Raw genomic sequence first — 27,936 nt, 5'->3', positions numbered from 1 at the left:
ATACTTTACTACTTAGCTCAGTGTTATATAAATCTTCTGGAGAGTAGCTCTGGAATTGGAGAAATGCCTTCATGACCATCAAAACTAAGGCCAGCCATGAAGGAGAGTGCCATTGAGCAGGTGGCAGAGCATGGGGTCAGGTGGTAATCGAAAAATCACTCACTGACTTTTGTATTGGCATCCAGATGCAAAAAACAGCAATCACTTGATTGCTGTTTATTTCTGGCACTAGGGGAACCCTGCAGAAAAGTGACTTGTCCTTTGCACTTGGCTTTTGGTGGCCATTTTGGTTATGCACATCAAAGTGGGGCATCATTACTGCATCACAAGAGGTCAACAGTCAACCAAGTAAGCCTATAACCTTAGTAAATCAGGCCCTGTGTGTGAATCCAAATGCTTATTTATGTCAGTATTTACATCAATATAATTTATGATGTGTATTTTTTCTAAATCCTAGTTATATTTTTGTTTAGGAAAGTGAAACAAGGAGTCAAATGGTTAAGGTAGAATTTCATCTAATTATTGTGGCGTTACCATAGGTTCTCAGCCTGACTATAATATATTGTCCTTTATTCCTAGAGAACTGTTGTCATTTTATTAGGTGTGTTCAGGCCCTAGAAGGTGACCGAGTGAGCCAAGGGAGGAAGAAAGAGCACAGATAAAGAATGAGCATAATAGGTAAACACTGCTTTCTGATCTGTTAAGCTCAGTTCAGACTTGTGCATCTGTGCTCTTCAGGTAGGACAGCCCATTCATTTCAATGATCTGCCCTACCCATAGAAATGCCAAGAAACACGTCCCCTGTGTTTTGTTTTCTAAATTGCACTGCATTGAAATAATGGTACCCGGGACATCTGCTAAAGCACAGCGCGCTTTTCTGTCGGCCGGAAGCACATTGCATACCTGTTTCTAACCCGCACATATGTCAACATAGCCTTACTGTGTTTTAATGTTCTTAAAATGGCTTTTAACTTATTATGACAACAACCAAGCAACATTATGGCGGTTATTTACTAAAGGAAAATCCATTTTGCACTGCAAGTGCACTTGGAAGTAAAGTCGCTGTAGATCTGAGGGGGACATGCAAGGAAAATAAAAAACAGCATTTTAGCTTGCACATGATTGGATGATAAAATCAGCAGAGCTTCCCCTCATTTCAGATCTACCCCTTAGATTTAGAGCGACTGCACTTCCAAGTGCACTTTCAGTGCAAAGTGGATTTGCCTTTTGTAAATAACCCTCTATGTTTGGTTTTGGGTTCTCTGCTCGTACTCTGTATTGAGCATTTTAATACTGTAACCAAGGCGTAGATGGTAAGCTGCTGATACTTGCTATGAACACATTGTCCATGACCTCTGAGATATTAGCTTTGTACCCCTTGAAAGGAATTTATAAACACAATCAGAAAATTCTGGCAAACATTTCAACTTTTGCTAGATAACGTTTGCTCTTCAGTGCATCTGTAGCCACCACAGAATCAAATCAGCTTTTCTTTATTTATTCTGTAAAAGCAAACTAGGCTCCATCTTGTCCTGACAGGCTTCACCCTGCTTTATTGGGCCTTTCATATAAAAGACCAACTGTTGTCCTGGCAGCAACTAAGTTTCCCTTTTTCATGGCTTAAAGGAATGAGATGAAGTTTTTAACTGGCTTGGTTAAAGTGGAGTTCCAGTTGTAATTGTGTTTATTAAAAGTCAGCAGCTACAAAAAGTGTAGCTGCTAACTTTTAATAAACAGACACTCACCTGTTCCTTGGTTCTCTCCCTTGCCTCTCCCTGGCACTGGCATCACAAGTGTGGGCATCAAGTTGTAACAGCTTTCAGATTCACACCTTGGTGTGCACTGCACATGCGTGAGTTGTGCCGCACTTTCTCAGTGGCTGGACAATCTTCTGGGACCTGTGACATGTCACAGAAGATTGCAGGGAAGGAGGGGGAGAGGAAGAATTGCCTAGGGGCCCAAGCAGAAATGGGAGCTAAGTACTTGTCAAAACTAGGTACCTACTCCCCCCCCCCCCCAAAAAAAAAATAACATGCCAAATGTAGCATGTAAAGGGGGTGTTGGGTTCTCAAAGTCTAACTTTCACTTTTGGGTGGAACGCCGCTTTAACATGATATTGAGCATTCTACTTTCAAACACTTTTAGGCCTTTCTAAATGACAACTACTAACCCTTCGCACTGTAGGTTCACTGCCATACACTAGCAATGATTCATAAGCATTTAACTATAGCCTTAATTTATGGACTTCATCCTTGTTTGTGATTTATAGGTTTATCCAAGAATATTCTCATTATTGTCACTGCATAAATAAACTGTACAGTTTAATTATAGTTATACAACTATTTTGTCTAATGCTACAGTATATACTGTATACTGCAGGGCTCAACATTTCAAGTCCTGAGCTACTAGCCAGGCCTTAAGAATTACTCACCACCAGTTGCCCCACCCAAACCCTACCCTGCACTGCCCCTAATTCCACCCATAAACAAACCCTCATAAACTATCTCATGAAATGACACTGTTAAAAGTTTTATGCAGAATTAAGTTACAAAATAAATATTACCAACAACTTTATCAGTGCCCATCAGTGCAGCATATCTGTGCCCATCAGTGCAACTTATCAGTGCCCAACAGTGCCACCCTATCAGGGCCGCCTCATGAGTGCCCATCAGTGCAACCTCATTAGTGCCCATCAATGCATCCGCATCGGTGCCCATCAATGCAGCCTCACCAATGCCCATCAATCCAGTCTACCAGTGCCCATCAATGCAGCCTGAGCAGTGCCCATCAATGCAGCCTTACCAGTGCCCATAATTGTAGCCTCACCAGTGCCCATCAGTGCAGCCTCATCAGTGCCCATCAATGCAGCCTCACAAGTGTTCATCAATGCAGCTTCACCAGTGCCCATCAATGCAGCTTGATCAGTGCCCATCAGCGCAGCCTCATCAGTGCCCATCAGTGCAGCCTCACCAGTTACCATCAATGCAGCCTCATCAGTGCCCATCAATGCAGCCTGATCAGTGCCCATCAATGCAGCCTCACAAGTGTTCATCAATGCAGCCTCACCAGTGCCCATCAATGCAGGCATACCAGTGCCCATCAGTGCAGCCTCATCAGTGCCCATTAATGAAGCGTCACCAGTGCCCATCAATGCAGCCTCACCAGTGCCCATCAATGCTCAACAACGCAGCCTCACCAGTGCCCAACAATGGAGCCTCACCAATGCACGGGGATTAGAGAGAGGAAGAGGAGAGCCGGCCGGGTCACACAGAGCAGGGATCTCCTGCTGTGACACAGCTTTGATTTGAATTGCCCGGCGGCTGCTGTCATGCAAAGTCCCGCCTCCTGGACCGCCTCCTATGATAGGCATCACACATCCCGGAATTAGTCCAGTGTGCTGCCTATCATAGGAGCTGATCCAGGAGACAGCAGCCACCCGGCAATTCAAATCAAAGCTGTCTCACAGCAGGAGAACCCCGCTCTGTGTGACCGGCTCTCTTTTCCTCTCCTCTCTCTTCCCCAGGTTCCTGACCAATCGCTGGGAGAATGGCTCCCATTCAACCCCACAAGTTTTTTCCACTCGCTAAGTACAAGTAGGCGAGTGTTAACTTTGAGAGCTGTATACTGTAAATAAATAAATAAATAAATATATATATATATATATATATATATATATATATATATATATATATATATATATATATATTTTTTTTTTTTTTAATACAAACGTTTTTATTTTGTTGGTCGTAAAGTAGCAAACAATATCACAAAAGCAGATACAATGCCGTAGTATAGGTTAACATTCTGGTACATTCCATTGCTATGAAAAATAGAGAAAACAAAAGAAATTATACAGCATCGTGAGGAATAAAAGACCAAAGAAAGAAGAAAAGGAAAACCCGTAATAGATCCTTCTTGACTAGCCCTAGCTAGTCGTATTACAGGATAGCAGGCATAAACAGCCAGGTTATCCGCAACAAATTAACTTGACTTAAAACAAATGTCAAACTATACCGCTGACTATACATATAGGAACCTGTTCAAATCGTTTTCCTGCACTTCCATAGCTCGTCTGAATACCGCTCAGTGTGTATCGGTGGTCCTCCCCATCTGGTAGCGTATATTCAGGGATCGAAGCGGTGGGAAAAGAAGACCCAGCTCAACCTTGTTGGAGGCCAACCCCATCTAGACCTTAAATAACCTCCGGAGGGGGACCGTGTAGAGGCCCCACTCCAGCAGGTTCATTGTTGGTGGGCCACTTGGCCCATTTAGCAGTATGCCTGTGCATAGTATCCATAATAGTATGATGGATGCGCTCCATAAGGCGGATAGAATCCATCCTATGAAGAACCTGTGCCCAGGGAAGCAAGTGTGTACGCCAGTGTAGGGCTACCGTCCAATGAATGGCACAGAATAGAGTATGGAGTAATCTCTGGTCTGTTAGCGAAATCCCCAGGATCGGTGCAAATAACAGGCAGTGAGCGGCCGTGAGATCCATCCTATATCCTAGGATGGCGGTCACCATGGTAGCAACCTGGTCCCAAATGGGTCGTAGTAGGGGGCAGCTCCAAAAGATATGCAGCAATGTGCCTGCCGTCGCGCAACCTCTGAAACAGAGGTCAGGGACCGAAGGATAAAACCGATGAACTCTAGTGGGGGTTAGGTACCAGCATGTATGTAGTTTCACCACAGTGTCTTTTATGGCCATCGATTTGGAGCATCTATGCATATTCTGAAACATAGCTCGCCAGTCCTCATCCGAGAACTCCGTGGCCAGATCTGTTTCCCACAAGATCATGGCCCTGGACTTCCCCGGTTGCTGTGTTTCAATTAGGTATTTGTACAAAGTAGAGATGATACCTCTATCCCTTGAGTGGCGATAACATATAGATTCAAACTGTGCACAGACTGGAACCTGGGGGGGTCCTATAGTGTGTGTGAAAAAAATGGCGAATTTGAAGAAACGTATAAAACTCCCCATGAGGTATCTCATATCGTGCACGAAGCTGCGAGAAAGAGATGAAATTGACCGTGTTATCATGCAAATCCCGCAAGGTGACCAATGAGTTCTGGACCCACCATCTGAAGGCGCCAGGAGATTCAAAAGCCAGAGGGAATCTCCTATCGCCTAGAAACGATGCCATCCGGGGCCTAGCAGGGCTTAATTTAAATTTAAGTCTATAGAGAGACCATAGGTAATATGAACGGCTGACAATGGCATTAAGAGGAGCCAGGTCTCCCGGCTTCAGACCCTCCTGCCACAAGAGGCCTGGGAGAAAGTACGGGCGTATGGATTGAGTTTCAAATTTGAGCCAGGGTACCCCTCCAGTGGGAGCATGCCATTGCGCCGTCTGAGCCAATCTCGCCGCCAGATAGTATAACCAAATATCGGGCAATCCCAGGCCCCCCTGTGGCATAGGGCGATGCAGCATGAGTTTCCCAAACCTTGGTCTTTTGTTTTGCCAAATAAAAATGTTAATGTCCCTCTGCAGTGCAGTGAGGGATTGGCGGGGGACATAGAGGGGGAGAGCTCTGAAAAAATATAATAATTTTGGCAAAATAGACATCTTGATGGCTACCACTCTACCCATCAAAGGTATCCGAAACGTTGACCATAGTTTCAGCCATCTTCTGACCGCAGTAAAGGTGGGGGGGTAATTAGCCCTATATATATCTTCCAGGGAAGGGGCCAACTGAATTCCGAGGTATTGTAATGTGCGATTAGACATGGCGATTCCGAATGAGTTTTGTAGGTTGTCTATTTCAAGAGGGGTGAAATTAATTGGGAGGGCAGAACATTTGGTTAGGTTGACACCCAACCCAGAGAACCCCTGAAAAGAGCGAAGGATCCCTAGAAGGTTAGGTATCGACATCACCGGGTTGGGCAGAAACATGAGGACATCATCCGCATAGAGGCTTATCTTATACTCCCCCTCCCCTTTTACATAACCCCCGACATCCGGACTCGCCATGACCGCCCTAGCCAAGGGCTCCAAGGCCAGGGCGAATATCAGGGGGGACAGTGGACACCCCTGACGGGTACCCCTGCCCACCGGAAAATAATCCGAAGAGCAGCCAGGGAGCCTTATCCTAGTCTGGGGGCCATGATACAGTGCCTTAAACCCATTCACAAATTCACCCGAGAAACCAAACTTAGTCAGAACCAAATCTAAATATGGCCAGAGAATACTATCAAATGCTTTGTGAATATCTAACCCCAAGATCAGGACTTTGCGAGAGAAAAGTTTTGCATCTTGGATTATATTTGTGGCCAATCTAATATTATCTGTAATTTGCCTATCAGGGATAAAACCCGTTTGTTCTGGGCCTACGAGGGTACCAATGACAGGGGCTAATCTGTTCGCTAATATTTTCCCTAAAATTTTTATGTCGTTGTTCAAAACCGAAATAGGTCTATAGTTTTGGGGTAGGGCGTGGTCCTTGTTTGGTTTGGGAATCAATGTCATATTAGCGCATAACATTTCGTCTGGTAGTGTATGTCCTTGTAACGTTTGGTTAATAAGTTTTGTCAGTCTGGGGACTAGTATCTGGGAGAACTTTTTATAATACATAGATGTATAGCCATCAGGGCCGGGTGCGGTCAAAGATTTAAGTGACTTAATGGTGGCCATAACCTCTAGGTCAGTACAGGGGGCGTTTAAGGTTGCCAGCTGAGCATCTGAAAGAGAAGGGAGGGATAATGAGGACAACCATTGGCCAGCAGAACGAGGGATAGGCTGCAGGGGGGGGGGGGGGGGATAATAATTGTTGATAAAAGGATTTAAAAATGTCCAGAACCTTGCCAGGATGGGTAACCAGGTGGCCGGAATTGTTTCTCAATGTATAGACGTGTGTAGGTTGTAATGATTTGGACCAACGCAATGATTTTTCAGTATGTTCTGAGAGTATAGTGTCTAATTCAGCCCTTTTTTGGTTGATCAATAGTAGTGTATCTGCCGAGTGTGTACTAGCATGGGCCTGATATAGTGTGCGTAAGTCCCGGGTAAGTGTTCGAATCCTTTGGAGTTTCTGTTTTTTTTAAGTGACTGCGATTTCAATTAGATGGCCACGGATTACCGCCTTATGTGCGGTCCAGAGAACTTGGGGGGAGATGTCATCTATATCATTAATATTAAAATAATCATCTAGATGATTGCTATGCGGGTGTATGTTTCAGGGTCTGTTAATAAAGAGTCGTTCAACCTCCATGAGGCAACTGCGGGAGAAAGGCCGACATGGGAAGTATGAAAGGCCACCATTTGGTGATCCGACCATGAGCACGGGTGGATGGTTGCCAGTGCTGAGTTGGCTAATAGAATAGGTGAGGCAAAAACGTAATCAAGTCTAGCGTAGCTATCATGTGGATGGGAGTAATAGGTATATTCCTTTGCGCCAATGTTCAATGCCCTCCAGGTGTCAATAAGTTGCAATTTATGAAAAGATTTGGTAAGAAATTTGGGGAACGCTTTAGCATAGTGTGACGGCTTGCTCCTGTCCAGGGAAGGGCTAGCCACTAGATTAAAATCTCCACCCACGATCAAATGGGGGGAGATGTATCTATCCAGCGTGCGTAAAAATGCACTATAGAAAGCCCCTTGCGCTGTATTGGGCGCGTACAAATTAGCAATAGTTACCGCTTTGCCCTGTAGCAGTCCCTGCACAATAATAAATCTACTACCAGGATCCTTATAGACATGGGAAGGTTCAAACTGGACAGAGTTACGGATAAACACCGCAACTCCCCTGGCCCTGGACTCAAACGTGGTGCAATAGTGTAGTCTATAAGATTTATCAAAAAATTTTGGGCAGGCCCCTGAAGAGAAATGGGTCTCCTGTAATAGAATAATATCAGCCCCCATACGTTTATAACAACGAAAGGCCTTTCTGCGCTTCTGGGGGGAATTTAGACCCCTCACATTATGGGTGATAACCTGCAGACCCATAATGTCTATTTAGTACATAAGCGCAGCTGAATGTTATCTGAAAGGAGTTCGGAATCGCATACCAGAGTCCAATGCCAGAGGAGCCACCAGCACCCCCAGCCGGGAGTGGTCCATCTGGACACCGATCCCGGCTAAAGGGCCTACAATAATAAGGGTTAACAAAAGGCAGTATATTCAAATTAATAAAACGTCTAGCAGTAAAGTCAGCATGAGAACAAAAATAACAAAAAAAACATAAGGTAACAAAACTTATAACTCTCTGGGGTCGAGACGAAAAGTCCATCCCGACAAAAAAGGTGTAATCAACTAGGCCGTCCGGCCTGTACTTCCACTTGCTCCACTCACACCCCACCACCGATGTGGTTGGTGAAAAAGGTCCAAGAGGGTATGACCCTCCGCCAAATAGTGCCAGTAAAAAACAAAAATGAGAAAAACAAAAGTAAAAGAGCCCCAGTCCAATGGGGGAGCTAGAGTTGAAAATCTGAAAAGGGGATAAGGTGGAGAGTGGTGGGCAAGTTTGGAGGGGGGGAAGTGAGGCGAGTCCAAAAAAGGAATAGAAAAAGAGTACCAAAAGATAAAAAAGAGAGAGGGAGAGAAAAAAACATAAAATCCTCCCGGGGGACTAGGAGAATCAGGGTAGTGAATATAGCCATATCCATTCAGTGTAGTAGAAGAGGGGGCTCCCACCAGTCTGAAAACGGGGAAATGTCTCCGGTTCTAGACTTAAAGGTAAACACTAGTAACCTGCAGTCATTGCTCTGACATTGAGATGAGCCCCGTATATATTGGTGTATGGTCAAATTTCAGGCAGCGGTTGTAGTCTACGGGAACGTCTATCTCTCTGAGGCGATGGGGTGGCCCAAATGGGAGACGGGCGAGGGGTTGGAGGATGTCTCGGCGTTTGTTGTCGTTCTTGCAGGCCCAGCCGCACCAAGATCTCCTTACCTTCCGCGACTGTAGTAGCGATATGAGTGGTCCCATTGTGCAGTACAATCAATTTGAATGGGAAGCCCCAGCGATAGCGTATCTGCAGCGTTTGTAAGGCCGAGGTGACTTCCCGCATCTTTCTTCTCTTGTCCAGTGTGGCAGGGGCTATGTCCGGGAAAATTTGAATCATGGCCCCATCCAATTGAATGCGAGGTGTGGTACGGGAAGCCCTGAGAATGTCTTCCTTCACAAGGAAATCCTTGAGGCACAAAACAATGTCCCGAGGGGGTCTCTCCGGGGGAGGTTTAGGTCTCAGTGCCCTATGTAAGCGGTCGCAAATGAAGGAATCCCCGGGGCGGTCTGGCAGAAGCTGCTGAAACAGTTTAGTAATCGCAGCCGAGAGGTCGGTCACCGTTTCGGGGACCCCCCGCACCCTCACATTATTCCTTCGGTTGCGGTTGTCCAGGTCTTCTAAGTGATTCTGGAGCTGGACAACCGTGTCCCCCAGCGCCTCATGGTCTCTCCGGAGATCCGTGTAGGCCAAGTGCAGTTCGTCATGCTTGACTTCTAGGCGGTCTGTTCTACCCCCCAGGGACGCTAGCTCCTGCGACAGTGTGCTAGTAGATTTGTGTAATTCCGCCTGGAATTTCCTGGCCAATCTGTCGTACATACTGGCCAGACTGTCTTCTAAGTCTGCTTTTGTCAAGGGGGGGTCCCCGGTACCTGTAGGAGAGCCCGCCGACCGCGAGGTCTCCGCATCTGTGTAGGCCTGGGCGCCATCTTGGGACATCTCTGGCCGCTCCGTAACTCTCAAAAGATAGTTAGTAAGGGATCGTTGGGCGGTTTTCCGCTTGCTCTTCTTGGATGTCGGCATGCACAAATGGTCCCACAGGAGGGAGAGGCACTTTGTGTAGAGATCGGTGTGCAAAATCGTCCTGGGGAGTGCTTAGATTCTCCGTCGTCCCCGGAGCTCCTAGGTTTAGCTTCCTGCTCGCTCCGCGCCGCGCATGCGTCCCCTATATTTTTTTTTTAGCACAATTCCATGCACTTAAAGGCAAGGTCCACTTATTACATCAGATCTCTCTTTCTCATCTGAAATCTCAGTATGACAGCAGTAAAAAAAATATACCTGTGGGAAAAAAGTTAGAAAATATACTTACCTTATCGCTGGCTTTCCCCCTTGGTGGCTAGGCAATGATGCTGTCGTAAATCCCAAAATGAGAAAACTCCTCTGCACTATGCTAAAGCATTCCAGAAGATTTGGGATACTAAGCATTACCCAGAATCTTGAAATCAAAACAATGACATCACCCTCTGCTATGTTAAAGTGTGGGGGGGGGGGGGGGGTTGGGGCTGTGCTTGTATATTTGTTTGAACTTTTCATCGCACAGTTTTTTTTTTTTTGTGCCAATGCTAAGGTTCACCTTATTTAATTACTTTTCAGCCTTCCCTTTAGTTGCTGTGTCCTATTTCTGTAAAACCTGAGTTCATTATCGTATGATTTATAATGCCAAATATTTTCAAAAGACAAAACTTGCCATATTATCCCACACAAGTCTTAGGACTTTTTCACACCATGCCATTTCTGATGTGCATACATCTACTCAGGCTCAAGGCAAGAGAGTATAGAAAAACATTCAGAGGAAAGCTTCAGCATTGGAAACTGTCAGGAGTTGCGTGTGCCACACTAACTAAGAAGATTTCTATTTCAGAGTGCTGTAGAAACTGGCCTAGGTCTTCCCTAATTAACAGACGGAATACGGCAGCTTTCCATATAGAAAACTGCCGCAAATTCCTGCCAGGTATGACTTTGTTGCATGGGATGTAAGCTGTTAGCAGACCTCCCACAGCCCTTCTCTGCTCGTGCAGTGATTACACTACACAAGCATGGCCTGCAGGGCTCACAATTCCCTTCTTCTCTGAACTGACTGGAGGGGAGGGACATGGGCAAAGGTATTAGAACATCTTTCTCCAGCTCTTTATGATGTGTCTGCAGACATGGCAGATTTGAGCGCTGATCATTCCTAATTAACAAAGGGAGTTGCACCTATTTTGTTAAGAACAGCCTCTGCATTTTCTACAATTTAAAAAATGATGCAAGGCAAGCATTGTACTTACATCATGCTTTGTTAATTGCTCCTGTTGCTAAAACTAACCTTACTTGAACAATTCATCTACAGCTCATTGTAGCATGCAGGATGGTGTGAGTGAGCATTTAAAAAATGTTCAATCTTCTTGCAAATGGATGAGGAATAGCATTCTACAAAATAAAGCGGACTTGCCATGAGAGAAATGTTTGTGCCACATTTCCTGACTCCTAAAATTGCTAGTTACCACACTATCATTCTCCCAGCACTCATTACCTTTCCTCAACTTCACTGCAAAGTGAATCACTAGGTTGATTTTCTAAAGGAATATGATTGCTTACAAAAGCTGGCCATACACCTATAGATTATCTAACCATAAAAAATCTGCAGCTAATCTATAGGTGTATGGCCAGCTTTAGCGTAGTGAATATTGTGCAGCTGTGTTCACATGTAAAAGCAGAAAATCTGTATTTCTTACTTTTCCTTGGACACTATTAGGTATTCAAAGTGAACACACCTTCACCTTTTTTAGACTGAATAACCACACACTTTGCAAACTAAACATTCACCTTGATAAGTGAGTATCCTCTAAGTAAATCATCATCTGGTCTCAGAACAAGCACACAGGTTTGGAGTTTTACTTGCTCACAGATTCTGTTTTGTTACAACATTTGAGATGCTGAGCAGAAGTAATGGGTTTAAAGGATAAGGATTAATAGAGGAGTGATGATAAAGGGATAACAAGGGCTTATAAAATGCCATATGGGAAAACATTTACTGAAGCTGCACTTTTTGTTCAATAAGAATTATTTGTTACCATGTCTACAAAGTGAATCTTCATATAATATGTCAATAATAAAGGAAAAAGATACCTGTACTTTTTGGTCTATTAAAATCACTATCGTGTGCATCCATGTATTGCATATCACAATGTATTCTTAACAATATATTCTGGAATATCTCTATGGGCTATACAGATACTTAAAGCGGTGTTCCTCCCCATAAAAATAAAAAAATGAAAAGCCAGCAGCTATATATACGGCAGCTGCTGGCTTTTAATAATAGGACACTTACCTGTCCTGGAGTCCAGCGATGTCGGCAACCGCAGCTGATGTTTCCATTGCGGGTTCATGCCAGGAACTCTACTGCGCATGCACAAGACCCTGCTCCTCTCTCCTACTGGCTCAATGACAAGGAGAGGAGGAGGGAGCCTCGCGGTGATGTCACAGGCCGCGGCCCGGACTCCCGGAAGTGAGAACAGGATACCTGTCAAAGGCCCTGTCCCCTATCCCCCCCGAAAGGTGCCACCGGTGGGGGAGAGGAGACAAATGGGTGGAACTCCGCTTTAATAGAAATTATTCTGAAACACAAACATCTGAATAATACATTTATATTCACTTGTGAATAGACTGGGACTGAATGATAAAACTAGAGAAAAAGAATTTGATCTGATGTTTTCGGGAAGTAGTTGAGCGTTAAATGCTTTTCTCTTACCTGCATTAGGCAGAAAGAACTTTGAATTTGATTGGTTATAATGGGCCGCAGCTCAACTTGCATCAGTTTTCAGAAATTAGCCCCATTGTTGTTTATACAATGCACAATGATTGTTGCTGATATAGCATGCAAGGTATTCATTTAAATGCCATGTTCTAAAAAGATTTTCAGTCTTTTACAAATTAACTTTTCTGTGCCTCTCCAGGTGAAAGCAACAGATGCTGACTCTGGTTCTTTTGGTCAAGTTCACTATTCCCTGTATGAGAAATCGCATACCTTGAAGGAATCTCAGAAGTTTTTTATTGAACGAGATTCTGGTCGTATATGTGTATCACAAGATATTGACAGAGAAGATGATGTTGAGAGCTATGAACTTCTGGTGAAGGCACAAGATCAGGTGAGCTTATGGATTGTAATCAATTCATCTACAAACTATACATCAAGTCATGGATTTACATTTGGTGATTTCTCACAGATTGTTACATAATGATAATAATAAAATTGTAACTTGTCTTTGTGTAAACATAAGTATCCTATATCTAAGAGCACATTATTGATTTTAGTGGCGGCTGGTGCTCAACATTTTTGGAGGGGTGCAAACTAATTAAAAAATTCTGAAAAATACTGAAACAAAAACATCAAATGCAGCCTCACTGTGCCATTATATGCAGCCACTGTGCCCATCATATGCAGCTACTGTGCCCATCAAATGCAGTCACGTTGCTCATCATATGCAGCCAATGGTGCCCATCATATGCAGCCAACTGTGCCCATCATATGCAGCCAACCATGCCCATCATATGCAAACACTGTTCCCAGCAAATGCAGCCACTGTGCCCAGAAAATGCTGCCAACTGTGCCCAGCAAATGCAGCTAACTGTGCCCACCATATGCAGCCACTGTGCCCATTAAATGCAGCCACTGTGCCCATCAAATGCAGCCACTGTGCCCATTACATGCAGTCACTGTTCCTATCATATGCAGCCACTGTGCCCATCAAATGCAGCCAACTGTGCCCAGAAAATGTAGCCACTGTGCCCAATATATGCAGCCACTGTGCCCATCATATGCAGCCACTGTGCCATCAAATGCAGCCACTGTGCCAATAAAATGCAGCCACTGTCCCCATCATATGCAGCCAACTGTGCCCATCATCTGCAGCCACTGTGCCCAGCAAATGCAGCCAACTGTGCCCAGCAAATGCAGTCACTGTGCCTATCATATTCAGCCACTGTACCCATCATATGCAGCCACTGTGCCCATCATATGTAGCCAACTGTGCCCAGCAAGTGCAGCCACTGTGTCCATCATATGCAGCCAACTGTGCCCGAAAAATGCAGCCACTGTGCCCATCATATGCAGCCAACTGTGCCCATCCTATGCAGCCAACTATGCCCAGCAAATACAGCCACTGTGCCCATAATATGCAGCCAACTGTGCCTATCATATGCACCCAAATGTGCCCCATCATATGAATCCAATTGTGCCCCATCATAGGCAGCCCACTGTGCCCAGCAAATGCAGCCACTGTGTCTATTATATGCAGCCTCACTGTGCCTATCATATGCAGTCACTGTGCCCAACAAATGCAGTCAATGTGCCCATCATATGCAGCCACTGTGCAAAGAAAATACAGCCAACTGTGCTCAGCAAATACAACCACTGTGCTCATCATATGTAGTCACTGTGTCCATCATATGCAGCCACTGTGTCATTACATGCAGCCACTGTGGCCATCATATGCAGCCACTGTGCCCATCAAATGCATCCACTGTACCCATCATATGCAGCCACTGTGCCCATCATATGCAGCCACTGTGCCCAGCAAATGCAGCCACTGTGCCCATCATATGCATCCACTGTGCCCATCATATGCAGCCAACTGTGTCCAGCAAATGCAGCCACTGTGCCCATCATATGCAGCCAAATGTGCCCAGCAAATGCAGCCAACTGTGCCCAGCAAATGCAGGCACTATGCCCATCATATGCAGCCACTGTGCCCATCATATGCAGCAACTGTGCTCATCGTATGCAGCAACTGTGCCCATCGTATGCAGCCAACTGTGCCCATCCTATGCAGCAACGTTGCCCATCCTATGCAGCAACTTTGCCCATCCTATGCAGCAACTGTGCCTAGCAAATGCAGCCACTGTGTCCAGCAAATGCAGCCACTGTGCCCATCATATGCAGCCAACTGTGCCCAGCAAATGCAGCCAACTGTGCCCAACAAATGCAACCACTGTACCTATCATATGCAGCCACTGTGCCCATCATATGCAACCAACTGTGCCCATCATATGCAGTCAACTGTGCCAAGAAAATACAGCCACTTTGCCCATCATATGCAGCCAACTGTGCCCATCATATGCAGTCAACTGTGCCCAGAAAATGCAGCCACTGTGTCCATTATTTGCAGCCACTGTGCCCATCATATGCAGCCAACTGTGCCCATCATATGCAGCCAACTGTGCCCATAATATGCAGCTAAATGTGCCCCATCATATGCTGCCAACTTTGGCCCACCATATGCAGCTAACTGTGTCCAGAAAATGCAGCCACTGTGCCCATTATATGCAGCCAACTGTGCCCATCATATGCAGCCAATTGTGCCCAGAAAATGCAGCCACTGTCCCCATCATATGCAGCCACTGTGCCCATCATATGCAGTCAACTGTGCCCATCATATTCAACCAACTGTGCCCATCAACAAGAATGAAGGATTATAGGGGTGCACTGCATTGCGCCACAATGCAGCAAAAACCCCTGCAAATGAGTCTTGTCTGCATTGACGCCACACTTATCATAGTGCACTGTGTCTGGCGCCCGAACACAGTGCACCTAAACACTTAAAGGACCTTTTTTTGTGACTAGCTTTGAGGGGGGCCGCACCCCAGTGCTCCCTATGGATGGCCCCCACTGATTGATTGCTTACATCAACACAGATAAACCCACAATGAAAAATACCTGGAAATAACAAGAAGAATGTGATTGGTTGCTACTGAGACAGCTCTCTGTGTTCTCTTTATTTCTTCCATGTATATTTCCAGTAAATCCATGAGAAACATATAAAGTAAGACTCCTGTTTGTTTTGTTCAGCTTATCAGAACACTACAACATAGTTATATATCACATGCCATTGTGCTCTAATAAGATCAAAATAGCTAGCTACAAGAAATAGTGCCAGTGGTTATGTTGTATATATTTACATGACTTGAATGGCCCGTAGCCCCTCAACAGGGACTACATGTTTACAATGATAAAATACAGTAAGGGAATAATGTAAATGGTATTATTTTCATTCCAGATTTAATTTATGGGACATTGGTCAACAACCCTAAAGATTTGTATCCTTAAAAAACATTCTAAATATATTTGTAAAAACATAAAAAAAAAATAAGTCATTTCTATTTACTGTGTTTTAGCATCTAGAAAAATACTAAATGGTTTCAAGGTATGTCATTTAGTGGAGTTATACCTATTAAAAAGTACTACTCCTAATATCAGTTTGATAGAAAATGAGATTGCAGGTCACAGTTTACTAAGACTTGTCCACCAGCAAATAGTATGATTATCTGACTAAAAGGGAAGCAGGCTCCCCATTTTTTAAAGTGTATCTGAGGAAAGTGCCTGTTCTTCCAGCTTGTTCCCTATAAATAGGTCTGGATTTGGCTGGGTGGCAATTTCCAAGTTGTAGCCCTCTAGTGTGCCTCTCTGGTGACAAGTGTTGATCAGAGAAGGAAATGATTGCTTAGGTACTGACACATAGATCTAGAAAGATTTTAAAAGATGATGCTATTGTAGGTATGCTGACAATGTGCATACATTCAGTAGTGACCTTTAGCCAAAAGGGGGGTGCACAACTAGTGAGGATGAAATCAGGTGGTGTGGGAGTGGGAAGATAGTGTGCAACTGAATAGTTGGACTTGAGTTAGGGCCTGTTTCAGTGGGTATTTTTTCACTTCAAGTGGGTTTTACATTTCTGCTTATACAAATCTAAGGTGATGCAAAACTCACTTAAAGTGGGAGTAAACCCAGTTTCAAAAAACACTTACATTCCCCAATGCCGGAAATGCAAACTTTCTCATTGGTTGTGCTCTCAACCAAACTTTCAAACCATCCAATGGCTGGTGTCATAACTGATCACATGTGCAGCATTATGGCAGTTGAAGAATCATTAGAGGCCAAGATGGCAGCTTCCTTGACTGAAAACGATAGAAGGGTTTACTTCCACTTTAAAACAGGTAAAATTCTCGTCATAAGGAGCCCTAAAAGCCTAAAGCTCATTGACACAAAGGGCCCTTATGGTGGCAAATTTAGTATTTTTTTTTTTACATTCCTGTATCCTGGTGAGTGAAGGGACAGATATCTGCTCAAAACAAAGTACATTTAGGAGTCTAGCTTGTATTTAATAAATCTATTGTGTATTTGGATTGCTTTGGGTAGAACCAAGTGAATCTTTGAAAATCAGGTTTACCAGCTGTTCATATGGTCCTTGGTTTTAAATATTCTGCTTTCTTTTCTTTTCATTTTTTTGGGTGTTTTTTTTTTGGAAAACAGTTAACATGAGCCCGGGTGTAGATGCTAGGGTCAAACCTTTTCCAGATGACCAACAAGAATGACCTCCCTATAAGTGTAGAATTTGATGAGGAATACAGACCGATGTTATATTTATTATGTTTATAGTTTTTTTGTTTACCAAGACTAAAGGCATAAAGTAACAGTAATATTAGCTGTAATTCTCATATATTAAATTCCCCAAGAAAGAAACGTGTGAAAATGTTATTTTTGCACACATATTCATCCTTTTTTCAAACACAGTTTTGATTCTTCTGTTGGGAGTATGGCTGCCATTGAAGCCTCATGATGGCAAAAACATCTCATTGTAAATGTATGTGCCAGTTTTCACACACATTCAGTATTGGCTTAGCGAAAACACAATGTAAATGCAACCCAAGGCAAAATTCAGAGCTTCATTTGACATAATGGAACAACTCAAGTAAGGAGATCAAAAATCATAAAATATTTTTCATATATGTATTCCCAGAATATGCTTTTTAGAACAGAATATTTAATGTGTTCAGTAAAAAGCAGATATGATTAAATGTAGCTTGGAAAATATAATAGGCAGTTTTATACAAGAGAATATCTTCTATACCATAAAACAAATATCAGTAATAATTTTTATTTTGATGATATCGCAATATTTGCCATCATATTATAACAGTGAGGACAATGACAAAGACAGAAGTAATTACAGTATTCAGGCAAGGTGAAGTACCAAAAATTGTTACACTTCTCAATCTAATCTCAATCTCAATTTGAATTTGTTCTTTAAATAAAATATATAGTTTGCAGGTTTATAAGCAAACAGCTTTGGTTTTTGGCCGAATAAAAAATGCAGGACAACTGGCTATCTGCACACTGACATTGCATCTCCTTGCCACCAAGCACCCCTACCACTAAACCCTCTGCACCCCTAACTGTAAACCTCCCTGCCACCCAGCACCCTTACTACTGAACATGCTGATGCTGAACTTTAGCGCCACCTTGCACCCCTACCACTGCACCCCTGACTCCGAACCTCCCTGCCACCCAGCACCCTTACCACTGCACCCCTTACTGTGAACCTCTATGCCACCCAGATTTTTTGAAACTGCACCCATCACCCAGAAAACTGCTTTACAAAACCCAAGACACTGCCTCCAAACAACCCTAAAACCACACCTCAACCTCAGACACTGCAGCAAAACACTCATAGACACTGCACCTTTCTGCCACCTAGTAACTCTGCCACTGCATACTCCTCCATTGGTCCTCTTGTCCCTGTTTTCCCCCTTGTCACCTTTACAGGGACATGCAGAAAATATGAGAGGAGGAACCTGTTTTTTGTCTGAGCTCTCTGCCCATGTTGTCTTTGGCTCTGCCCACCTTCTCCTCCCTTTGGTGATATCATGTCCTGGCTGTAGATGCAGATAACCTCACAGAGACTCAAAAATTTGCTTAAACTGCCAGACGACCTGGCATGGGGCACTTTATTCTGGATGCCTCCTAAGTTTTCAGAGTGAAATCACAACTATGCACTTGACAACTATGCTTTAATACTCAGGCAGTCAGTCTTCTGGCCTCTGGGGGTGCAGTGCAAGTTGTGTGAGTTCCCAGGGGGAGAGGTCAATGGTGCACACTTCTAGGATGAGAGGAATAAAGAAGTTAAACCCTCTGTGGCAGCCATCTTTAAAAAGTTTAACATCCAGATTTTTCTTTATTTCTTTTGCTTTCAAGGTAAGTGTTTTGATTAAAATATAACACCAGGATGTATTACTCCTCCCTCTTAAATTATTCAACATCTTAAAATAACAATCTTTTATATTAATTTTTTTTTATGTAATTTTTTTTTGGAATAGGTATAGGACGCTTTAATGTATACCTTTATTTGAAATATTAACTAAAGTAGAACTGCGCCACAGAGCTATTACCAAATAGTCACCTTTAACTAGACCATGCAACTGCTATCCTTATTGATCCAATGACCAAACAAATAAAAACAATCTTTCTGAGAGCGCTAGCGCAAATGAACCTACTACTGTATATGAACCAATACAAAGAATTAAATCTCAATAAAGTGCAAAATAATTTTACAAAATAACTGCAAAAAAAATCCAGTGCTATAAAAACAAAATTAGAATGCATATACAGTCAGTAAAATTACATTAAACTGTGTATAAAGTGCAGAACTTCTTTAAAAAGTGTCCAGCTATAAACATAAACAGTTGTCTTCAATAAAGTGTCCAGTACATAAAACTTTTTGATGACTTTTCTGTGCTTGATATCCACCATACACTATCTTGCACCTCTGCATGTAGATTTCGCCACCACTAGCGCTGTCAGAAAAATTGTTCTTTATCTGAAATAAGCTAGGAAATAAAAGTTAACAAATGTACATTAACTAATTACACTGCTAGACTGAAAATAAGCAAGCGCTCTGCTGAATTAATTACCAGATGATTGCAGAGCAGCTTGATCTTTGTATATGTTAAAGAGACAGTAATACATGAAAAATAACAGATGTTTCATGTAATGTCAGGTCATTTGTCCTAATTCAAAAGAGATTTGTAAATATATGCTAAAGACATTAACCTTTTTCAGAAAGGGGAATCTCAAAGCCGGTGCCTCACTTCAGAAATATTTGCATCTGAAGAGAATCTGAAAGAAGGAAGCAAGACATAATCTGAATGACAAAAACATTACCTATTATGATAAAGTTTAAAGGTGTAGTCCACTTTGAATTGAAAATGAAACCTTTAAAGTGGTTGTATGCATTAAGATAAAAAAAACCTTCTGGGTGCAGCTCCCTCCCAGCCCCCCCCCCCCCCAATACTTACCTGAGCCCACCCAGCAATGTCTCGGACTCTCCCTCCTCATTGGCTGAAACAGCAGTGGGGCAACATTGGCTCCTGCTGCTGTCAATCAAAGTTAGTGAGCCAATGAGGAGAAAGAGGGGGCGGGGCTGAACGTGACTCTGTGTCTGAATGAACACATCAGGCAACGACTCAGTTCGGGTGCCCCCATAGCAAGCTGCTTGCTCTGAGGGCACTCGGCAGGAAAGTGAGGGGCCAGGAGCGCCAGCGAGGGACCTGATAAGAGGAGGATCTGGGCTGCTCTGTGCAAAACCTCCACACAGAGTAGGTAAGTATAATATGTTTGCTATTTTTAAATGTAGAACTCATTTGACTTTAGTATCACTTTAGGGCAAATAGGGAGTATCGCTTACTTAGACAGGTCATACATGGTGCAAATTTGCATGCAGACAGTGTTGACATCAGCAATTGTCCTCTCCCAAGGGGGGGCAGTGCCAGGCAGTGAAAGCAGCCACTAGCAATAATCGCAAGAGAATCTGGGGCAGGCTGGTTTTACCCAAGTAGATCAATTGATCAACTTGGTACATTCAGCCTACCCATAAACGGGTTTGATTCTCGGTAGGTTCAGCAGGCTTTATTCAGTACAGTTCTCTTCCATCTATAAGAGCTTGTTTAGAATACTGGAGAGGTTTTCCAAACTAGACTGACTATGGACTCCTTGCTGCCTCTCATAAACACAAAACCTGATTATTATCAGGATTATACAGGATTTATATAGTCATGGCCGCTGATAGAAATCATGGGGCCCCATACAGCCTACATGAAGGGGCCCCTTCAGCCCCACCCCTGGTCCTGCCCCTGGTCCCTCGTTCAGGCCCACCGATGGCCCGCCCCCTGGCCCCTCCTCAGACCCACCTTGAAAAAAGTGCAGGTTTGTCTTGAAGTGCTATTTAACTTTCTCCTGCCCATAATAAGTTTGATTATCGAAAATAAATATTGTTTTCAGATGAGAACAGACCTTCTGCCAATGCCATAATGCATGAGATGCCTGCAGAGAGACTGCAGACATCTTACAGGAGATGATCAGTGACTACAGACATACTACAAGAGATGGGCAGAGACAGCAGACATGCTACAAGAGACGATCAGAGACTGAAGACATACTACAGGAGATGGTCAGAGACTGCATACATAGTACAGGAGATGGTCAGAGACTGCAGACATAGTACATGAGATGGTCAGAGACTGCAGACATAGTACAGGAGATGATCAGTGACTACAGACATACTACAAGAGATGGGCAGAGACAGCAGACATGCAACAAGAGACGGTCAGAGACTGAAGACATACTACAGGAGATGGTCAGAGACTGCAGACATAGTACAGGAGATGGTCAGAGACTGCAGACATAGTACAGGAGATGGTCAGAGACTGTAGACATAGTACAGGAGATGGTCAGAGACTGCAAACATGGTGCAGGAGATGGTAAGAGACTGCAAACATGGTATAGGAGATGGTCAGCGACTGCAGACATGGTGCAGGAGATGGTCAGTGACTACAGACATACTACAAGAGATGGGCAGAGACTGCAGATACACTACAAGAGACGGTCAGAGACTGAAGACATACTACAGAAGATGGTCAGAGACTGCAGACATGGTGCATGAGATGGTCAGAGACTGCAGACATAGTACAGGAGATGGCCAGAGACTGCATACATAGTACAGGAGATGGTCAGAGAATGCAGACATAGTCCAGGAGATGGTCAGAGACTGCAGACATGGTACAGGAAATAGTCAGAGACTGTAGACATAGTATAGGAGATGGTCAGCGACTGCAGACATGGTGCAGGAGATGGTCAGTGACTACAGGAATACTACAAGAGATGGGCAGAGACTGCAGACACACTACAAGAGATGGTCAGAGACTGAAGACATACTACAGAAGATGGTCAGAGACTGCATACATAGTACAGGAGATGGTCAGAGACTGCAGACATAGTACAGGAGATGGTCAGAGACTGCAGACATAGTACAGGAGATGGCCAGAGACTGCATACATAGTACAGGAGATGGTCAGAGACTGCAGACATAGTACAGGAGATGGTCAGAGACTGTAGACATGGTACAGGAGATAGTCAGCAGGAAAGAATATGTTGTCAGATGAGATGGTCAGAGACTGTAGGCATAGAACAGGAGATGGTCAGAGACTGCAGACATGGTGCAGGAGATTGTCAGAGAGTGCAGACATAGTACAGGGGATGGTCAGAGACTGCAGATATGGTACAGGAGATGGTCAGAGACTGCAGACATAGTACAGGAGGTGGTCAGAGACTGCATACATGGTACAGAAAATGGTCAGAGACTGCAGACATAGTACAGGAGATGGTCAGAGACTGTAGACATAGTACAGGAGATGGTCAGAGACTGCAAACATGGTGCAGGAGATGGTAAGAGACTGCAAACATGGTGCAGGAGATGGTAAGAGACTGCAGACATGGTACAGGAGATGGTCAGAGAATGCAGACATAGTCCAGGAGATGGTCAGAGACTGCAGACATGGTACAGGAAATAGTCAAAGACTGTAGACATAGTATAGGAGATGGTTAGCGACTGCAGACATGGTGCAGGAGATGGTCAGTGACTACAGACATACTACAAGAGATGGGCAGAGACTGCAGACACACTACAAGAGACAGTCAGAGACTGAAGACATACTACAGAAGATGGTCAGAGACTGCAGACATAGTACAGGAGATGGCCAGAGACTGCATACATAGTACATGAGATGGTCAGAGACTGCAGACATAGTACATGAGATGGCCAGAGACTGCATACATAGTACAGGAGATGGTCAGAGACTGCAGACATGGTGCAGGAGATGGTCAGAGACTGCAGATATGGTGCAGGAGATGGTCAGAGACTGCAGACATAGTACAGGAGATGGTCAGAGACTGCAGACATAGTACAGGAGATGGTCAGAGACTGCAGACATAGTACAGGAGATGGTCAGAGACTGCAGACATAGCACAGAAGATGGTCAGAGACTGCAGACATAGCACAGGAGATGGTCAGAGACTGCAGACATGGTACAGGAAATGTTCAGAGACTGCATACATAGTAAAGGAGATGTTCAGAGACTGCAGACATGGTACAGGAGATGTTCAGAGACTGCATACATAGTAAAGGAGATGTTCAGAGACTGCAGACATGGTACAGGAGATAGTCAGCAGGAAAGAATATGTTGTTAATTAAAAAATAAAATTAAACCCTTTTAGTGTCACTTGGCTCATTGCCAAAACACTGGAATAAAAAAAAAAGGATAGCATACTGTTAAATGAACGTCTAATGAGGGACAAGATTGCTACATAAGAATCCCAAGAAGAAACTAGACAGAACACAAGTGTGCAGCCCCCCTATGTGATAGACACAGACTGGATAGGAAGGTGCAGCAGAGGTAGGGGATTTGCAGCTTCTATACACTCAGCATGTGATATACTTTAAGGATGACAGGCTGGTCAGCTATCTGACTTCATGTTGTAAATGACCTCCCCCGCGCAAGCAGCTCAACACCTGAAAGACGTCTTCCTGTGCTTCATCCTGGGAATTTAGTGACTGTTATGCCTGTTCTCTTATCACCAAAGGGCAATGGCAGGGGATTAGACTGCCTGGTCCAGACAGCAGCCTGTTCTGTTCTGTCGGAGCCTCCATGCAGCTGTTTTCACACACAGCACACAGGTGGGGGGCGGCAGCAGCAGTTCGGGATGTGAGAGACTCCTAAACTACAGTGGGAAGCCAGCTTCTTGGAGAAATATATTTTTTTAAATTATTCTGCACTCTCATTCAATCAGATTGAGCGGGTATCCCTGCTGACTGGGCCCAGTACAACAGGGCCAGTTGTACTGGCTTATCAGTGGCCCTGTATATAGTGGCAACAGTTTGCACAGCTCAATACAACAGTTACAAAACTATTCAATACAAGAGGATTCAGAGGGCACACAAGAACTTACAATCTAAAAGGATCATGAATCAAAATGTTGATACTAAAAAGATTCTCACAGCCACCATTTAGATTCAAACCTGGCTTGTAATTTTGTGGTTATACAGTAAGCAGATAGAGAGCAAAGACTTCAGGAAATACAGTCATAGTGACCCTGTTGGGTTGCTCACTGAATTCTAGATGCAATGTATTACACAGAACACAGATTTAGTTAAATGTTAAGAGGTGGCATGATAGTATCTGAATATCAATGTTAGCTGACGGATTTGTTGCCTGGAAGGCTTCTTAAATTAGAGAGCCTGATGCTATGGAACTTTCTGCTAATTATTTGTGCATTCTTCAGGTAACACATGCCCTCTATCTTCACCACTAAATTATAGGTTATCTAATTCAAAGGGACAGTAAGATAAGAGGAAAGGGATTTATTTCTGAATACTGTTGTTACTTATTGTCACTTTAAGCAATGTTAAATAGTTTAGCTATTTCAGCTTAAGAAAAGCAGAAGAATTAGTGAAAGAACAATTCACAGTGAAAATGACATGCAAAAGTACAAAGAGAGAAGCAGAAAATGGTGTTTATGCAGCCTAAATTAAAGTAGGGTAGTTATATATAGATAAGGATGATTTGTGACAAATCTCAAAAAATGTTAACAATATATTCTCAACTGTCAACCTTCTCTTGGTTGCTCATCTGTTGGGAGTATGGCCATTGTTCTCCTCTGATCAATCATCTGCTGGGCATTTTTCACTGACCCGATGGTCACTTATCTGATGTAAAGTTCTTTCTATGTGTATGTACACCATTTGCAATAAATAACCGTTTATTTATTGATTGGTCCATTCTGATTCAGTAATGTGCTTCATATAAAGTCCCACTAATTGCTCCCTCTTGTGTAAGACCGGTGTGAAATACGGTGTGAAAAAAGTATTGCAATGATGGTAATTTTATTCTCTAGGGTATTAGAACCCCCAAACATTATATATATATATATATAGTAATTTTCTAGCAAAAAAATAAACTGTTTTAGGCTGGGTTCACACTGGAGCGGCTACGAGAACCGGATGTGATTCGCACCGCACTGCAGTGTAAATCACATCCGATCTCTGTGCGATGCGAGAACCCGCCGCGGATTCGCGGCGTTCCCACATCGCTCCAGTGTGAACCCAGCCTTAAACATTTAAACGCCAAGTCTGAAAAAGAGGCCTGGTCCTTAAGTGGTTAAAGGCACACCATGCCCAGACTCTGGTTGCCTATTGTTTGATTGCACTCTTTGTATTCCAGAATCTTCTTCCCATTGCTGTGCCTGCCCATTCTGACCTTACAATATTTCTTAATTACCCTTTCTCACCATCTCCTGAACCTATCTGCTGTGTTTCTGGATATATCTCTTTGAATATCATACTTATTGGTTCTTTGTTGCATCTCATCCATTGATGGTTCTCAGTGTACATTACTTTACTTTATCCACCGAGTTAGGGAAATATTCACTTTCCTAAGTGAACATTCCCTTTTGGTAAATCAAGCCAGGGCTCTCACAAATTATTGACTATTGTTTTAGACATATATTTGTTTATAACAACTGTTTTGTATATCACACAAATACAGAGTCTTGAATGTATTTCATATTCATATATTCAAGAAATAGTGTGCCTTGGAAGATCATTTTTGTTTGTACTTGGTCTTAATGCATTGATCTTTGCATTAGTTTATATACCCCTGGTGTTTCTCTCCTGCTAGCAGAAACTTAAAGTCAAAGTGGTTGTAAACCCTTTACAACCACTTTCTGCTACAGTTAAGCTTCTAATAAGGCTTACTTGTAGCTACCCCGAATATCTCCTAAACCTACACAGTTTAGGAGATCGCCCCTGTATCTGCATGTGCCAACGTCATCAGCACATGCTCACTGAAGCAACGGCACATACATGCGCGGGAGTGATGTCATCGCGGCTTCGGCCAATCACAGCGCCGGAGACCGTGATACCCGGAAGTAACTCCGGGAGCAATGTTGCAGGCTGGAGCAGGGTACGAGGAGGACCTCAGTGAGGGCTTCGATCTAAAGTAAGTAATTAATAATGAGCTAGTGTGCTAAACATACTAGCTCATTATGGCTTTATCTTGCAGTTTTTTTTTATAGGGTATACAATCACTTTAAGAACTATCATGGCTTTAGGGCTGGTATACATACGTATTACTTTAAGAACTATTATGGCTTTAGGGCTGGTATACATACGTATTTGTAGTATTATTCTGATATCAGTTTGGTAGGCAAATTTTAGCTATAGAGCATAGTGTTTACATTTTTATTTGGACCTTATGGAGCAGTACACAGGTGAAATGTTTGCAAAAAAAGTAATATTAACCTGGTATAACATTTATCTACATTGAAGTGACAGTTATAATTAAAAAATATAAGATGCATACTTTAGATTGTCTATATCAAGTTTGCAAAATCGACATAGTTCAAAATACATATAAGATATAGGTAAAAGGTAATGTTGAGGTAAAATCACGTTACAGGATTCTACAACTTTTGCTGTTAATCTGGCAACACATTTAAGGATTACATGTTCTTTTGGAAATGGCCATCATACAATATTCTGTTCAATTGGCATGTACTTTTAACATTAGCAAATCCATTTGTGTTCAATTCAAGAGCAGGTTTGGCGAACACATTCAAAAATCTGCAAAATGTGAACATTATTGTGAATTCTATTGGGATATATATCAGTGAAAAAAACATCAAATATCCCTTTCAATGGGGAGCATCTCTTTTAAAAAGGAGTAAAGTAAAAGTATAGTAAAAATGCACTTTATATATATATATATATATATATATATATATATATATATATATATATATATATATATATATATATATATATATATTGTGGCAGCACGCAGGTAAAATCACCTGGTTGTATTCAGGATGGGAAATATGTGTGTCCTAGATTCAGGCTTTATGCAGACTTTTACAATTAGAGGGGAAGAGTTAATGAGCCCAGCTGTAGTAAGTGGGCTCATTAAGACCTCTACAAAAAACCCCAGCATGCATAGGGAGATGCTCCATCCTGGAACCAGTTTTGTGTGTATAGACTGGGGAGTGTGACACCTGTTCTGTGCGGTGAGTTAACGCCTGTGTGGCAAACCCCTACAATAGGGACAGGGACTGGGGCAGCACAAGGCTGCACCCAGTTGTTAGACAGGGAGTCTATGTGTGTAGTTAGAGGTCAAGCTGACCAGGATTTATTTTCTTGTTTTATTTTGTTTGGCTGTTATATGTATCACTGCATGTAGCCTAAATAAACCGGATCTTTTGTTTTTTGCACCTACAACGCTGTCTGCTGTGCCTGACTTTGTGTTGTGAACCCATCCAGGGGGTCACACACACCCGCTACCGAGCGAACCCCCTCACAATATATATATATATATATATATATATATATATATATATATATATATATATATATATACAGTGCCTTGCGAAAGTATTCGGCCCCCTTGAACTTTTCAACCTTTTGCCACATTTCAGGCTTCAAACATAAAGATATAACATTTTTATTTTTTGTGAAGAATCACCAACAAGTGGGACACAATTGTGAAGTGGAACTAAATCTATTGGATAATTTAAACTTTTTTAGCAAATAAAAAACTGAAAAGTGGTGCGTGCAAAATTATTCGGCCCCTTTACTTTCAGTGCAGCAAACTCACTCCAGAAGTTCAGCGAGGATCTCTGAATGATCCAATGTTGTCCTAAATGACTGATGGTGATAAATAGAATCCACCTGTGTGTAATCAAGTCTCTGTATAAATGCACCTGCTCTGTCATAGTCCCAGGGTTCTGTTGAAAGCGCAGAGAGCATCATGAAGACCAAGGAACACACCAGGCAGGTCCGTAATACTGTTGTGGAGAAGTTTAAAGCCGGATTTGGATACAAAAAGATTTCCCAAGCTTTAAACATCTCAAGGAGCACTGTGCAAGCGATCATTTTGAAATGGAAGGAGTATCAGACCACTGCAAATCTACCAAGACCTGGCCGTCCCTCTAAACTTTCAGCTCAGGCAAGGAGAAGACTGATCAGAGATTCAGCCAAGAGGCCCATGATCACTCTGGATGAACTGCAGAGAACTACA

At 43.1% G+C, this 27,936-nt stretch overlaps 1 protein-coding gene across 1 annotated transcript in view; it reads left to right on the top strand.

Annotated features, from left to right (window-relative positions):
• Positions 1-27,936, top strand: part of DCHS2 (dachsous cadherin-related 2) — a 408,274-nt gene that overhangs the window by 199,180 nt on the left and 181,158 nt on the right. The window contains exon 2 of the mRNA XM_077477070.1: positions 12,657-12,848. Coding sequence (XP_077333196.1) covers positions 12,657-12,848 — 192 coding nt within the window. The remainder of the gene's footprint in view (positions 1-12,656; positions 12,849-27,936) is intronic.

This window comes from Lithobates pipiens, unplaced genomic scaffold (assembly GCF_037356315.1).
Source record: "Lithobates pipiens isolate NorthernLeopardFrog02 unplaced genomic scaffold, aLitPip1_a1.2 Scaffold_13, whole genome shotgun sequence".
Taxonomy (NCBI): Eukaryota; Metazoa; Chordata; class Amphibia; order Anura; family Ranidae; genus Lithobates; species Lithobates pipiens.
This window is presented reverse-complemented; position numbering and strand designations above follow the sequence as displayed.